Here is a 16,539-nt window from a genome sequence, read left to right as displayed (position 1 = left end):
GGCCACCCCATGGACCCAGGCTGCGCTTGGTGGCCTCTGCCGTGGACGAGTGGCTGCCTACCACAGACCCCGGCCGGGGCAGCGCGATGCTCCTGGGCTCAGAGCTGCCAAAATGGCTCGAGAGACATCACCAACAGCACTTCCATTCCTTGCTGAATTTCTCTCCAGCACAGGGAACAGAGTGTGACCATATGGGATGGAGACAGGCACAGGGCCAGGGAAGGGTGGGAGACAGGGCAGCCCTTGGCAGCCCAAGGCACAGGTTCTATTTGTTTTTCTCCACTGAAACTTCCACCAGTTTAGCCTTGGTTTGGAAAAGGCTTCCCAAGCAATTCCCTCTCCTAAAGCCTCCTTTACCTGCTGCCATCAGCACTCGAGCAGCTCAAGTCAAATCACTTCTGCCTGCACTGCTGCTTGGTTATTTTTGGCTTTGCTCTCCCCCTGCCTCCTGCAGACCTCACCAGAACCTTTTTAATGCATTTCCATCCAGATTATCTATGTTGAGAGTGAATCACATTGGCCTAAAAAGAAGCCTTTTGCAGAGGCACATGAAAACCAGTGCAGGGACAGACATTACCCCATTTATGGTCACTTTTGGGGATTCAATTTGTAGGTTTTGATCTAGTTTAGTGGTGGGATTATCTTGGCACTGGGATGGAGTGGTACTGGCTGTGCAAAATCCTCCTGCTCCATGTCCCAGCGCCATCCCAGCGCTGTCACCAGGGCCACTGTGACATGGATGTGCCAACCTCAAACCCAGCTTTTGGTTTTCTTCCCAGGGCCTCACATCCCTGTTGGTCACTGCAGCTGCCCGGGGACAGGGGAAGTTTGGGGCTGCAGAGACCCGAGGGAGTGAGCGGCTCCGGGAAGCCTCTTGCACCATGTGTTTCCTAAAGCACAGGTTTAGGGCCTGTGACTTGCTGCCACCTGTGTCCCCCCTGCTTCACCCTAATGACCAGGCAGCCTCTGAGTCCTGCAGCCCCTGCCACGGGCTGCTGGACCCTCCGTGGGCAGGAACTGCCCCCATGCAGGTCCCACGCTGGGACGGGGTGAGGGGCCACGGTGCAGCCGTGGGAGGTGGATTCAGTTACTTTCACCCTTGCAAACAACTTTTTTTTTTTTTGTCCCCTTTTCTTTCTTCTTTTTTTTTTTTTTTTTTTTTCCACAAACATGTTTGTCGCTGTCAGCAGCAAAGCCCAAGAGAGCGTAACCGGCTGGTGCTTCCTGGCCCGGTGCTGGGCCGGCTGCGGTCGGGCTGCGGGGCGGCGCTGGGTGGGACCGGCACCGTTATCTGCTCCGCAGCGACGGCTCCTTCCTGTGCTGGCCCACGTGGGCAGGATGGGGTTAAAAGCGGCCCCGCGCCCCGCAGGGACCCATTGCTCCCCGGCCAGCATCCCGGGCAGCGCCCCCGGTACCGGCACCGGCACCGGGCCAGCGGCACCGGGCATTGGCCACCGGGCACCGGGCACGGGCCAGCGGCACCGGGCATTGGCCACCGGGCACCGGGCACGGGCCAGCGGCTCTCAGCGGGGACCACCCGCGCCCGACCCGGTGGTGGGACCCAGCGGGGCGCTCGCACGGTGCTCCAGGAGCAGCTCGAGGTGTCCCGGGGCGCTGGCGGCTGCGGCTCTGATGCCGCTGCAAGGGGGGCAGTGGGTGCTGGGGGCCGATGGCAGGTAAGGGGGTCGTTCCCACCAGGGGGGCACAGGGGGCCGATGGCAGGTAAGGGGGTCGTTCCCACCAGGGGGGCACAGGGGGCCGGGAGGAGGTGCCGCACTGGCGGGCGGGCGGGGACGGGAAGTGCCCGAAGCAGAAGTGACACCCAGGGGGTTTTTGGTGGCAGCCAGGATGGGACCGGCTGGACGGGGAGGCTGGTGCGGCAGGTGACGCTCTTGGGGCTGGCTGGTCTCAATCGTGGGGACCTGCAGGTAACCCCGAAGGGCTGCGGGGACACCCGAAAGATCTCTGTGTGTCTGGCAGATGGGGCGAGGGGGGCCCAAGGGGAGCGCCGGGACAGGGAGCTCCTGTGGGCTCAGGGCAGGGGATGGGGCAAAGGGGACTTCGGTAAGGGATGGGAGAACAAGGAGGGTCCCCGTGAGGACATTTCAAGAGGGGTTGCCACAGGATCTCCAGCATGGAGACAAGGCAGTGCAGGGGTACCCAAGGTGCAGATGATTTGCTGTGGGGTCACCACCACGGGGACAGGGCAAAGGAGCCCTCTGTGGCCAGGCTGCCATTTAGGTGGTGTCCCGTCACGGGGACGTGGCACGGTGGGCCCTCTGTGATGTAGGTGGGATTTGAGGGACAAAGATGGAGTTCGAGGTGGGATTTCACCCTTGGGGTTCAGACATGGGAGTCCTCTGAGACCGGGATGGGGTCTGAAGGGCAGCAATGGAGTTAAAGGTGGAATCTCCCCTGTGGGGACAGGACAAGGGGGTCCTTTGGGAATGGGATGGGGCATGAGGTGGAGGTGTCCACATGGGGTCAAAGCAAATGCACCCTCTGTGCCTAGGATGAGGTTTGAGAGGGGGTGCTGGGGTTTGGGGTGGGGTCACCAGCAACAGGCGTTTGGGTTCTCTGTGACCCAGGTGGGGTCTGAGGTGGAGCTCCTCCTTGAGGGACAAGTGCAAGCTTATTCCTGTGTCCAGGATGGGGTCTGATATGGGTTCCTTCCTTTCAGAACTGTCTCCTTTGACCAGGATGAAGTATTTAGTGGCCTCCCTGCCTTGGGGAAAAAGTGACGATGTCCCCTGTGCCCAGGACAGGGCTTGAGGTGGCACTATGGGGTCTCACCTATGGGGAAAAGATGAAGATGTCCCCTGTGCTCAGGACGGGGGTTCTGGGGAGACAAGGGAGGGCAAGGCAGGATCTCTCCCCTGGGGTAAGGATGTCCCCCGTGTTTGGCGTGGCTCCCAGGAGGTGACACTGCCAGAGGCTCTCTGTGCAGGGGCCAGAGCAGAGCTGCCATTCTGTCTGTAGCTGCCCCAAGGGCAGGGGTGCCCCACGCGGGGGTGGCAGTGCCCGCGTCGGGGAAGGAGCTCCACGCCAGCGGAGAGCGGCCGCCGACAGCGACTGAGAGACAGTGCAGTCACCCATAAAGTAGAAAGCACTACTAAACAGCACTGCAGGGTGTAGTGTTTCCTACTTTATGGATGAGTGTACTGTGGGCTACGGAGAAGAGAGCACAGAGCGGCACCGGACCCTCGAGCCCATCGGGAGCTGCCACGGGCCAAGAGCGGCCGACGGGCCCTGCCTGGCTCACGTCACCCACCCAGAGCTCCACCACCCTCCTGGGGACACTCTGCTTGTCCCCACGTGTCCCCCTGGCACCTGGGGTGGCCGCGTGCGCGGCAGGGGCTGCCGGTGTCCCACGTGTGCCACTGAAGGGACCCATCCCTTACGCTGGGGGCCAGGTAAGCAGCACAGCCTCCAATGAACATTTTTTTCCCCATCTTCATTTTCCACGTGGTGAAGCACTGGGAAGAGCTGGGCAGTGGCAGCCACATGCAGCAGGGGAGGAAGTGGGGAGTCCTGGTGATCGCTGGGTTCAGCAGGGCGAGGGATTGCTAAATAAAACTCTTTTGGTATTGACTTGTGGATTTTTTTATGCAATTTCTGGGAAATGCAGAACTGGAGAAAAGCTCTTTGCCGTGCCCAGGGCTGCATGCAGTGGGGTCATTCTGGATTTGGAGCTTGGGGACACCACAACTGGGGGTGGTGGCCGGCAAATCTCAGCCCATTGACACAGGATTGTCCCTTTCGGTGCCTGGAGGGTCACTGGCAAAGCTGCTGCGTCCCATGGCAGCCCCAGCCATGGTCACAAGGCCACACAAACCACAAAAATTCTCATAAAATCCCAGTCTCCCTCCATCCACACAGACCTGGCCTGTGTTTCCTGGGGGTCTCCTTCCACAGAGGAGGTTTGGTCCTTGATCCCCAAATGTCAGCTCCCAAAATCCCTTCAGACATCTTCCCTTTGACTCCCCATGTCCTGCCTGTGGGAGAAAGCATCTAAAAATAGCAGAAAAAAATATTAAAAAATATATAGTTTTAAATTTTTTTGAACCTAAATGTAATATTTTGTTTATATTTTTATATCTATATTATGTGTATGTATATATATATATATTTATGTTGTTATTATAGTTTAAATGTTTGTTTATATTTTGTAAAACTTCTTATGCTGATCTCAGTATCATTTTGGGGGGTTTACTGGGTTTGTGATACTTTTCTTTCACTGAGCTGTCCAGAAAGGACTGGGGTGTTTTACTTCTTGCTGTCCCAGCTTTCCCACGTTCCCTGCCTTTGTGACTGTTCAAAGGGGATGTGGAAGAAGAAAAAAAATCAAATCAAAACTGTCGTAGTGGTCACAAGGAGACAAATTTTTAAACAATAAAAACGAAAAAGGGCTAAAAAAAACCCCAAGCAGCCACTGCAGACTGCACTGAGCAGCTTTTGGTTTGTGAGCACTGGGAGAACCAAATTCATATTTTTAACGTGCAATAGCTTTGAAAATTTACCTCCTAATAATGTGCAATCAAGTATTAAGAAGGATAAATATCCAATTTTCATGACCAAGATTTATTTTGGTTACAGCTACTACTCAGTGGTCACTGCTGGGAGGGATGGTTGGAAACGTGGTTCTTGCTGAGAGCAGCAAAACAGAAACTGCTACTTTTCCCCTGTTTTTATTTAAATAAAACCCTTCCATTTTTCCTCTCTCCTTTTTAAGGAGACTTAATAAGTGTTTAAGGACTTATCCAGCAGTAGGCTGGCCAAGATGCGAAAGTTCATCTTCCCAAGCTCAGGAGATATCCTCTCCCCAGGAATGGTGTCCGGGTGTGCCCCTTTCTCCAGGGCAGTGCGGTGGAGCCAGCTGGGTCTGGCACAGGGGAGTGGAACAAGGGGAAAGATGCTGAGGGCCAGGGGTGGCAGCAGGTCCCAGATGAGCCAGGCAGAGCCTGTGAGCAGCACGAGGCAGTGGAAGCACAACTCGGCCGACAGCCACACCAGATCTTACAGGGCACGTTTCTCCTCCCACTGCTGCTGTCTCCTTCTAATGAAACCTTCTTGTTCTGTCTCGCTGGGGACGTGAGCAGTGCCTGGGTGTTCTTCCACACTGGTTCTGCACCTTGCCAGGGGAACAGCCGTGGCAGGAACTGAGGGGATCTGAGCACTGGGAGATGGTGAGATCTACCCTGACCTGTTCCTGCAGCAGAAGAAGACATGTAAGCCTGTGATTTGGAGGTAAATGAGTACCAGAATACACAGGAAGGTGCGATCGCTTTTCTGGAATCTTCCCTTTGGTCTGTTGGCTGCATTTTCTGCTCATTACAAGCTTGGGGCGTCCCCCCACCACACACAAACACCCCCCAGGAATGGGCTCAGAGATGTGGGATTCAGGTGGGATGGCAGAGTCCTGCTCACTGTGAGAGGTGATTTGTAGCCACACCCAGACGTGAGAGAGACTCTGCCCGAGGCAGTGATAACTCCCCACACAGAGGACCCCTCCAAGTGGGTCTTACACCCATGGCAGTCAGCAGTGAATTTGCTGCCTGATGGGGACTTGCCTGTGCTGCTGGCCTGACGTATGATGTGATCTTCATAAAAGACACAGCACGGCAGGGAGGAGGCAGGGAGAGACAGAGCACACGCCTGCCTGCTCCATGTGCTCAGGGATGCCAGTGCTCGCTTGGCTGTAGCGTTATGCTGTGAAGTCCTGTCGCCAAGGATCACATCAACCACCCTCTCCCTCCCTGCCCGCTCTGCCTCTTGTCCCGGGAGTGCTGCAGGCGGGGCCCAGCCCTCTGCAGAAGAGGTTTCCAGCACGGTGTGTCCGGGAGGTCCCGGGGTTTGGCTCACACCAAAGGAAGGTGTGCGAGCGTGCCTAGGAAAGAACCAGGCACCCTGGGGCAGAGCTGAGCATCCCCAGGGCAAAGTCGGGCATGTCCGGGGCAGAGATGGGCATCCTTACAGCAAATCAGGCATCCTGAGGCAGAGCTGAGCATTCTCGAAGGAGAGATGGGCATCCCTGGGGCAGAATCGGGAATCCTGGGGTAGAGCTGAGCATCCCGGGACAAAGCTGAGCATCCCTGGGGCACAGCTGGGTATCCTGGGGCCAGAATCGGGTATCCTGGGCCAGAGCTGAGTATCCCGAGGCCAGAGCTGAGTGTCCAGGGCCAGAGCTGAGTAGCCCTGGGGCAGAGCCGAGGAGCGGCTCGGGCTGGTGCGGTGTCCAAACCCCGATCCCGGCGGCGTGCGGGGCTCCGAGGCTCCCCGGCCCCGGTGCGGGGGGGATGCGGTGCAGGAGGATGCGGGGGGATGCGGTGCAGGAGGATGCGGGGGGATGCGGTGCAGGAGGATGGGAGCTCATCAATAGTCACCAGACCCCGCTCCCGCAGCGTTGCCGTGGAAACCGGCGGAGCCGCCGCCATTGGCGGCCCGGGGCGCGGCGCGGCCCCCCCGGGATGCCCGGCCCGGCTCGGTATTGATGACTCGGCAGCGGCGGCTGCGCCGGGGGCTGCCCGGGGCCGCGGAGAGAGACCGGCAGCTCCCCCGGCCCCTCCGCTACGTCATGGGGCCGGGGGCGGCGGGGGGCTGAGGGCGGCGGGAGCAGCCTCCGCACGGGGAGCCGCGGATCCGGACGGGGACGGAGCCATTCATTCCCGGTGCGGGACGGAGCCATTCATTCCCGGTGCGGGACGGAGCCATTCATTCCCGGTGCGGGACGGAGCCAGCCCCGGTGCGGGGATGCTGCTGCTGCTGCGGCCGCCCCCGGCCCCGGCCCCGCCGCGGAGGAGCGCGGCCCGGGCTGCTCCCGCCGCCGCTCTGATGCCTTCGGCTTTCCCTTGCCGGCTCCCGACGCCCCGGGCAGCCCTGGACGATGCGGAGTGAGCCCAGCCCTGCCCCAGCCATGCAGGAGCCGGAGCGCGGTGCCCCCGCCGCCTCCGCCCGCCCGGACCTGGACACGCGTGAAGGCGAGGGGGGTGACACGGCCGGCTGCCAGCTGTCCCCGGGGTCGGAGCGGGACGGAGCACCCCAGCCCCAGGAAGAGTCCTCGGGAACCCCTCACGTCCCCCCGCCGGACCCCCAGCGGGTTCACTCCGCACCGGAGCTCGTCAGGCCGCCCCGAGCCATGGACCGGACAGACAGATCCCCCCAGGTGAGGCGGGGGTCGGGCTGTGTCTGCTCCTTCTGGGGGACAGGCGGGGGAATGTCACCTCGGTACAAGACGGGCACGGTGAACTGGGAGCCCGGGGCTGCGGCTGAGCCGGCCACAAAACCATCCCCGTGGGGCTGGCACCTGCCACAGCCCCTGCCCCACAGACCGGGAGAGAAGGGAGCCTTTGCTGCCCTTCAGCAAGGATCTCCAGCTGCCTCTGTCCTGGAAGGCGCTGGAGCTGGTGCAGAGCCCACCTGGAGCACGCACAGCCCCGCACCAGCCAAGACTGAGCCACCCCTGCGGCATCTCCCCGTTCCGGCAGCATCAATGGCTCTGCAGGTGGTGACAGGGACATGATTCACTGCCACCCTCTTCCACAGCATCCCTTCTCCTCCCTGGGGAGCCCTGGAGGGCTTGGAGCACCTCTGCTGCAGGAGGAACCAGTCCCTGCAGGCAGCACCCGGGCACCGGGGCAGTGCAATGCCCGGCCCCTGCAGCATCTCCCTAAAATCAGCCCAAAAGGCTTCCTCAGGGTCTCACCACCTTGATCTAGGTGAGATCTAGGAAGTTCATCAGCTCACCCTGTTTAAGACAGTTTGCCACCCTTTTCCCATGGGGAACATCAGCCATCTTCCTAACAGCTCCTGGGATCTGGGGAAGCTCTGTGGTGCTTTTAAAATAGGGGAGAAAACAGCTCTTGACCTTTTCTTCTTGAGCACAGGGGAGAAGAGCTGACCAGTGCTGGTCGGGGTGTAGCAGGGGCATTTTAAGCAAGGCTGTGCCGTGCTGCTGAGCCCAGCCTGGAGCAGCCTGCAGGAGAAACGGCGCCCCTGGAAATCCACTGAGGGAGAACATGATTTCACTCCAGCACAGTTTGTTAAGGGTCTGTTCTGAAGGGCTGTTTATAGTGATGCTCAGGGAAAGACCACATTGAACCTTGGTCTCACTCTGACCCCAGCCCTGGCTGTGCCAGAAGCACTGCAGTCAAAATCTGGGACAGCAGAATGGGATGGATTTCTGCTCCCACCCCTCTTTTGTATCCCAGCAGTCCAGTTGGTTGTGCCAGACTTACTGTCTTCAGAGAATCCTGGAATGGTTTGATTTGGAAAGGACCTTACAGACATCTCATCCCAGCCCCTGCATGGGCAGGGACACCTTGCACTACAGCAGTTTTCTGCAAGCCCTGCTCAGCGTGTCCTGGAGCACTTTCCTTTGGGAGAGCCCGCTGGCAGGGGAGGGAGTGGATGCTATGTCCCGGTGGCAGCCTGGCTGGGAAGGCTGGGATTGGAAGGGGGGCAGGTTCAGAGGGTGCCTGTGGGTGCTGAACTGCACCTGTGTGGTGGGAGCTGTGCACTGATCCCTGCAGTGGGTCCCCCGTTGGGCTCCATGGAGGTGACTGCTGAGCACCTGCCATCCTTTTGCCTGCCGGCTTGCCTTGGTCCTTGCTCTGCACTGGGTGTTCTCCTGCAGTCCTGGAGGCTCCTGCCTGGCTGGGAGCCCTGCCATGGCATTCTGGCAGCCCCATGGTAGTGCCACCACAGCACCATGTACTGGGGCAGTGCTGTGGTGGGGCTGGTGGGGCTGTGATGTGCTCTGGTGCCAGAGTGAGGATGCTGTGGGACTGGTGTTACTCTGCTGCATCATGGCAGTGCCACAGGGGCACTGTGATGTCACTGGGGTGGTGCTGGTGGTACCATGGCAGTACCATCCTTAACATCAGTATTGATCTCCAGAAAGGTTATCTTGTGTTTTCCTGAGGAAAAAAAAAAAAAAATCCAGCAGTTTCTCCTGGAGCCAAGTGGTTTTAGGGATGTGAAAGGCTTCCAGTTCAGGCCTAGGAGGGAGCTCAGTGCTGCTGTCCCCAGCAGAGCAAGTGCTCTGGTGCTGCTGGGCACCAGAGTGACACCCTGCAACCTGGAGACAAGGTGCTGTTTTAGAGCTGGGGCCAAGACAGGATTGCACAGCTCCCTTCCAAAGCTTGACTGCTCCTGGCCAGGCTGGGACATGCCCTGTGTGTCCTGCTGCCAGAGCCGGGCTTCCTTTAGGACATTTGTCCTTGGGATGTCAGAGCTGCATTCTGTGAACAGGACAGCTGCCTCCAGGGACTCCTCTCCTGGTGTGGGGAAGAGCCCCCTGAGGGCTCATCAGTGACAGAGTGGATTAAAGATGTTGATTTTATGATGAAGCTCTTGCTGTGTGTCCCGTTCCCTCGGGGACAGGCTGTGGGGAGGCACTGACACTGTAGGTCAAGGTAATCTTGGCATTCTTGCCTGGGTCTCTGCTGAGTGTGGAGAGCTGTTGCCCTTCTCCCATCTGGGAGCTGGCAGAGGAACTCTGGAGTTAGGGAGGTGTGACAAGGGGACACACCTGGAGCCTCCTACCCAGCCCCTGCTCCCAGAAGGCTCCAGAGACGAAAGAAACTGATCGTGTCCTGACTAGGCAAGTGTTGGGTATCTCCAGGGGCTGGGATCCCACCAGAGGAATGTTCTCCATAGCCTGGTGGGAATTTTCCTTGTTGAGACTTGTGCCCACATCTCTCATCCATGTGTCAGGTGTCCCTACATCCTGCAAGGCACTGCAGGCTTTCCCAGCTCCTCGGCAGAGCAGTGTATCCCACCATGGCCCCACTGGGTAATGCTGTCTGGGGGTTGTCACAAGGGTATCCTTCCTCCTGGGCCTTTGGAATTGCTCTGATCCCACTTCCCAAAATTCCTGTGTGCACATGAGACATAAGAAATTACTTTCCTGCTGAGAATCTCCAGGCACTGCAGGGGTGGGATCCCAATCCAAATAATGAATATCAGAGAAGGAGAAAAAAGTTGTCTGTGTAGGAAGAACGGGGTTAAAGTGGCACAGATACAGTCTGTCTGGAAATTAGAAAGTTCCCAGAATGATGTCAGATGGATTATAGAGCACTTCCCACAAGAACTCAATTGCCTGCATCTCCTGGGGGATGCTGCTCCAGAGGGATCTGCTTTGGCCCTGGAAAACTCAGGGTGGTTTGGGAGTGGGTTGCTGAAGGGAAGGCTCCCTCCTGGTGCCCGACATTGGACAAGGGAAGAGGATCAAGGTGATTCACTTTCTGCAAATTCCCTGCATCCTTCCCTTCCAGGATTGCTCATCTCCCCCGGCTCCCCAGCTCACTCATGGAAGGGATGAGCTCAGCAGCTGACCATTCCCTGCTCCCATCCCAGAACCACACAGGCAAGGGGCACAGTTAGGGTGCTCTGAGCTGGTTCTTGTGACTTCTCAATTGCAAGAGGTTGCTCTGGATTTGAATTTCTTAAAATCCAAGCCTCAGCTTCCCTTGATGTCATGTGGAGCTAAGAATATTCAATAAATCTGTAAACCCAACTGAAAATGCTTAAATCAAGGAGCTCTCAACTTAGTAGGAATTTAAATATCCACAAAAAGCTGTTGGTCCCAGTGGGGCTTAATAAAACAAAGCAGAGACACAGGAACAATTATAAAATGCTGGTAAATACCCTCCACATCAAGTGCTCAGGCCAAGCTACATTTAATGATAAGCTTAGTGTCTTTTGCAGGAATTTGTGGTCTTTCAAGAGCTTCAGATTTTCCACAGGCAAAGCTGGAAACTGTTCATTTGGTGTCTGAGGTGTGGAACTGCACCCTTGGCTGGGAAGGGTAGGTCAGCAGAATGAAAGATGGCAGTAGGACAGGGAGACCTTGGGCAATGGAGCCAGTTCTCACCATTTCCTGCAATCCCAATTAGAAGATTGCAGTCCATCATGTTTAAAACCGGAGTAAATTAATTTTCCTTGGCTCGGCATTGCTCAGCCTCATGAAAATGAAGGGACCTTAAAGCTCAGCCAGTCCCACATCCTGCCAGGGCAGGGACACCTCCCACTGTCCCAGGAGCTCCAAACCCCGTCCAGCCTGGCCTTGGGACCCAGGGACAGCCCCAGCTGCTCTGGGCACCTGGGACAGGCACTGCCCACCCTGCCAGGGAACAATTCCTTCCTATCTAACCTTGCCATAGCCTGGGTAACTAGAGCAGGTTTTTAGCCCACGAAAAGAAAAGGTGTTCTTGGGCCCTGGGAAGCTGACAGGGATTTGGGAAACAGGAAAAAGTGGGTGAGAAACTGCAGTGCAGATTTCTGGGCAAAAACTGACTTGTACATACAAAATCTGCCCCTCAGCTCCCTGATGTACTCTGCTAGGTGGAGGAGCAAATATGCCTCTTCAGGGCTGAACGTGGTGAGGAATCGAGTATTTCCACTTAATCAAAGCTCACCTGTGATCATGGGTGCTGCTGCTGAGGCTCTGTGGTGAGAAGGAGAGCTGGTGTTGACTTTGCAAGCCATGATCCTCTTTGGGCGCTGTGGCTCTTCTGAATGGGCAGGGGATTTACTGAGCTGCAGCTCAGAGGCTCCCAGGGTGAAGGCAGCAGCCTCATGCCTTTATTGGGAGTGTTTCCTTGGATTAGAATTTCTGTTACAGGAAAGATGAGATACCAGAGAACAATCATCCCTACTCCAGCCATCAAATACCAAACCTGGAAAGAACTAAATTTTATCATTCTTCACCAGGGGTTTGGGGGTTTTTGCATGTTCACAAAATAGAATTATCTGACACGTGGCATCCAGAGAGAGTCCAGATGCTCCACAAAGACCTCAGGGTGGTCTGGGCCTGAGCCTGCAGTGCTGGGAGCTACACACTGATCTCTGCTTAGAGCTAAGCAACAAAAAGCTCCAAAAATGTCTTATAGTAAGCCAGTAGCCGTGCTTTAGCTGAAATGATTTGCAATGTGCGTGAGGACACAGCGGCAGAGGTTGCAAAGTCCTTCTGTGTTTGCACTGAAGTTTTTCACACATTGCTTCCCACATCTACATTTTGCATTTTTCAAATATAGTTGAAATACTGTTGCATGAGCTACTTCTCTGCAGATTCAATGATTTGTTCAGCAGCACCCAGAAAATTCTGCAGTGGGGGAAAAAGACAGCTTAGATGTCTTGGCATCAGAATGTTACAGCCTGACCAGGTTTTATGGTACACAGCCTGTCTCCCACACATTCCCCAGGTGGGCAGTGAAACAGCAACATCCCCTGAGTGCAGTGGGGATGGAGCCCAGTCCTGCTTTACCAAGAGTGCAGCTTGGCCAAATCTCTCTGGAAGCTGGGAAGAGACAAGAGAGATACTTGTATACCAGTGTTCAAAGGGTAGTTGGTGTAACAAGCCTTGTACTTTTCTTTCACCTTACAAAATGCAGAAATACCTTTCTCACAAGGTGTGTAGGGAGCAAAGACTCTGCAGGGGACACAGGGGTGGCCAGGAGTCAGGCAGCAGCCCAAGAGCAGGGGGTGATGTTCCTGTGTTTGAGGAGTGTTGCACAAGCTGGATCAGCTGCAGTTTGTGGCCACACACAAGGTGGGATAGCAAAACACTTTGTGCTTAACACAGAGAGGGCTGGCTCACGGCTGGGGAAAGCCTGTCTGGGGCCACACAGACCCTGTCGTGCCCCCACATCATGCTCCAGGCAGGTTGTGGCCCTCTGGAAGCAGGGACACGTCTCCATAGCCCACTGGAGAGCAGGGCCAGGAGAAAACCAGCCAGAAAACCAAAGAACTGGAGATACCAGCAGTGTCCAGCCAGATGAGAACCTGCAGGCTGAGCAGCACCTGTCCCCTGCCAGAGTTCCCCATGGCTTCTCCAAACCCTTCATTCCTCACAATTCCCTGCCCTATTTTCTATCTGATGGTGAGGGATGAAGCATCACATGTCCAGCACCTCAGGAGCATTTCAGAGCCACCTTCCCAGCAGCTGTGGGATATTTCAGTGTCATTTTCTCTCATCTCCTTACAAATCCTCCTGTCTTTTGGATTTGCTGTCAAAGGTGAGGAATTGTGCCACATTGCACCCTGGACCCGCTGCAGCCTTGGATTTTGGAGAGCTGATCCTCTGCCTTGGGAGTTTATTTTCCACTCACATTCCTCCCTGTCTCAGTTTTGCAGGAACATTAATTTCTCCCTGGCTGGGAGGCTGGAGAAGCTGAGCTCATCAAAGGACAGTGAGCCAGGGCCATCAGGGCTACTGAGCTGATTATTCTCCTCCTGGAATAGCTGGGTTTGTGTTCCTGGGATTCATAATGGTGCTTCCACAGAGGGTTTAAAGATAGAGAGGACCTGGTTTTGCAAAACTCCAATTTTAGCTGCATCTCATTTTAAACACCCAGTCAGGAGCACATGAAGAGCTGGCAATGGTCAGAGGGTGTGCAGGAGAGGATGCCTGGGGAAATGCAGAGAAACAGCAAATGTGTAGTGACTGCTCCCCTGAATATTCCCTCAATATCTTCCAGTTCATGGCTCCAGCATGTCTCATGCTGGAGGCAAGATTTTTGAAGTTAATAGCCTCAGATGGATTTTTTCTTCCATGAATTTGTTATGTGGAGTGATAAAAATCAGATAAATGAGGAAATCACAAAATAAGGGCAAGTATCAGGCTGGAAGAGGATGGGCAGCAGGAGAAAACGCTGAGTGATGGGAAGGGGAGGTGGCAGCACATAGCAATGTGGGGAAGGCAGGGCACAATGGAGATGTTTGTATCTGAAACCAGGAACGGCACAAAATGCAGGAAGGAAGCAGGACAAGCATAGTGGGACACACTGCCTGTCAGAGGAGTGGCAGGATAACCAAACTCCATCCCAGGCATGTCTCTTACTTCTCCCATAGCTTTGGCAGCACTGTCCCTGTTCCCTGCTGGGGATGTGCTGGCTGGGGCTGGCTCTGCTCACTGACCAAACAGGAGCTGAGGCTGTTTCAGTCTTGCTTTTGGCATGCAGTGAGGGCACTGCAGAACAGCAGCCTGTGGAAAATAACTTTGTCCTGTGAGGTGGTTGATTCCCTTGAAACTGTCTGGAAGAGCAGAAAATGGATTGGCAGTGACAGGCATAATTTCCTAGTGGAGAGGACTGAGAAGTTAAGGGAACTAATTACTAAAGTCAGGTGGAACGAGCAGCTAAAGGGCTTTGACATGGTGGAGGCTTGGGGACAATGATTTCAAATGAAGGAGAGGCGATGGGTTTAATATACCCAAGACAGCAGGAGAGCTGGGATAGCTTCACCTGGGAAATCACTCTGCAAGGTGTCTGCAAAGGGGGGCTGTGTTCAGAGATGGTTCCTGCAAAGCAAACCCAGGAGCTGGACCCTGGATCAGCTGCAGATGGAGAAGTCAGGGCATCTTGAAATCGCCAGTGGTTTATACACCTTCAAATTGTGTGTGGTTTCTACACCCTCAAATTAGGTTTGTTTTCAAATCACCTGTGTGCCCACCTGCTTCCAAAAGCTACCTGGGACCTTCTGCTCATGGGGCTACCTTGGTAAATTCCTCCTCCCTGTCTGGCTTTCAGCAGTGATTTCAAAGCAAGGATGGGTTTAGACTTTGGCTGTTCCCTGGGGCTGGCTGGGGAAGCCCTGGGCTGGTGGGTGCCAGGCACAGCCCCAGCCGCATTGCAGAGCGTGGCTGCAGGCAGTGCCTGCCTGATTTACTGGCACTCGATGGCCTCCTGCAAGTTTTCTGCAGGACTTTAAGGATTGTGCTGGATGCTGGGTGTTGCAGAGGGATTTTGCCTGTGTGACCCATTTAGCAGCCTGGCTGGGCACCTCTCCCTGCACAAGCTGCTGCAGCTCTCCAGTGCATTTGAAGATTTCAGGGGGAAAAGCAGCAGTTTTCTGGCAGCTGCCATGCTGAGGCTTTTCTTTCTTTGTTGTTCTCAATGCATCTTGGAGAAACTTTGGGCTCTACGTGTCAAAAGAGATGACAGATGATGCTGATACCCCTGTAATGGAGGCTTCAAAGACATGTGCCTGCTGTTCTGCTCCTGCCTTCCTCTCATTTTAGAAACTTTCCCTGTGGCAAAAGACCGCGTCACTTGTGTTAATTTTTAGGTTGATTTTTTAGTGGCCAAGGATGCTCCTGATCTGGGTAATGTGGCTGCCTGGAGACCATCTCTGCTGCCCCATGGTGTCAGCTCTGCCTCAGCTCATGGAAAACCTCTCTGACCAAGGAATGCATTTGGATTCCAGCTCCTCCTGACACTTCTATATGTCTTCATCTAGATGAGTGACTTTGTGGGGAGCCTCTGTGTCTCTCCTCCCTAATGATTTCTTCCAGCTCCCCATGAAAAGCAGCGTGGGACCCCTGAGAGCAGCCAGCAGCGAGGCTGCGCTGTGCAGCGCGGGATCCTTAAGGAGCTGCAGAGTGGTTGATAAATTAAAAGCCATTTCATTATAGGAAATGAATGTTTAATGAATGTGGGATGACGTCTAGACAGCCCTTCAGTTCCAGGCTCTCCGTGGTCTTGGAGGAGGGCTCAGCTGACACAGCCAGTGCTGGTTTAGAGCCAACGGGAAGGTTTGGCAAAGCTTCCATGGCAGTGAGGTCCCTGCGCGGGACAGACGTCCTGGCACAGCAAGGATCTCCTGCCTCCTCGTCCTCTCGCTGCTGCTGTCCCTTGTGCCTCTCTGGGCAAAGCCCCAGGGAGCTGTGGCCGCAGAGGGACGTGCTGGCACAGGGGAGCCTTGGCCCCATGCCTGGCCCCAGCCTGGAGCACACAGCCACACTCTTCTGCTCCGTGGCACCTTGCCCGGGGAGGTGGCAACATCCACAGAATGGGAAGGGACCTGCCAGCCTTTGCCATGTCAGGGGCTCTGGAGTCGTGACACCAAACCTGAGCTGAGCTGGGGACAGCCTGGCGTGGTGGGGGTGAGGGGTTATGAGCCTTTGCATCCTGCCCTGATGAAATGGTTTATGGCTACAGAAATGGGGTTTCAAATGCAGAAATTTGAATGTAGGTACCCAAAATATCCCCATGCCACACTGGAGGTGCTGACTGTCCCCTCCTGAAATGCTGCTGATGTGATAAGCCCTGGCTGCCTGCTGGGGGAGGCAGGAGCACATCAGCTCTCCTGCTCCCATCCCAGCACAGGGGCTGCTCACAATGCGAGCCCTGTCTCAGGGCAACCACAGACAAGAATTTTGAGGCCTCTTGGCAGTGGCAAGGAGGTGGAAATAATGCACTTTGACTTCATCACGGGGCTGCCTGCTTGGCTCTGGGGGTGGCAGCAGGGGGCCAGCCTGAGGCTCTGCCGTGCTCGGCACAGGAGATGCTGGCAGGACCACTCTCTCCATGGACCTGCTGTGCTTTGTCCCCTCTTTATCACCTGCAGTGCCCCCCATGTGGATTCCCAGGCCGAGGAAGTGCTTTGCTGCTCCTGGAGCGGGTGATGGGGGAAGTGGTCTCCGAGACACCTCACTGTCCCTGTAAATCTGCAAGGATGGGGCTGATGCTGCAGGAGCTGGTACTGGGCACAGAGCTGTGCTCATGGCTCCCAGAGGAGCCTCTTGGCATCTCTGAGATG

General features: G+C 55.8%; 1 protein-coding gene across 11 annotated transcripts in view; it reads left to right on the top strand.

Moving 5' to 3' along the window:
* The first annotated feature begins 6,493 nt into the window (after nucleotides 1-6,493).
* The window catches only part of TSPOAP1 (TSPO associated protein 1), a 55,182-nt gene continuing 45,136 nt past the window's right edge, over nucleotides 6,494-16,539 (top strand). For 7 of the 11 annotated variants that reach the window (XM_015646718.3, XM_015646713.3, XM_015646712.2 and 4 more), the window contains exon 1: nucleotides 6,497-7,162. In XM_015646718.3, coding sequence (XP_015502204.1) covers nucleotides 6,884-7,162 — 279 coding nt within the window. In that variant the 5' untranslated portion in view covers nucleotides 6,497-6,883. Of the gene's footprint in view, nucleotides 7,163-16,539 lie in introns of all 11 variants that reach the window. The other 4 variants (XM_015646719.2, XM_015646717.3, XM_015646720.3 and 1 more) reach the window with 3 other exon arrangements.

The sequence above is a fragment of the Parus major genome, chromosome 19, assembly GCF_001522545.3.
Source record: "Parus major isolate Abel chromosome 19, Parus_major1.1, whole genome shotgun sequence".
NCBI lineage: Eukaryota > Metazoa > Chordata > Aves > Passeriformes > Paridae > Parus > Parus major.
Note: the sequence above shows the minus strand (reverse complement) of the source record. Positions and strands in the feature narration are given on the sequence as shown.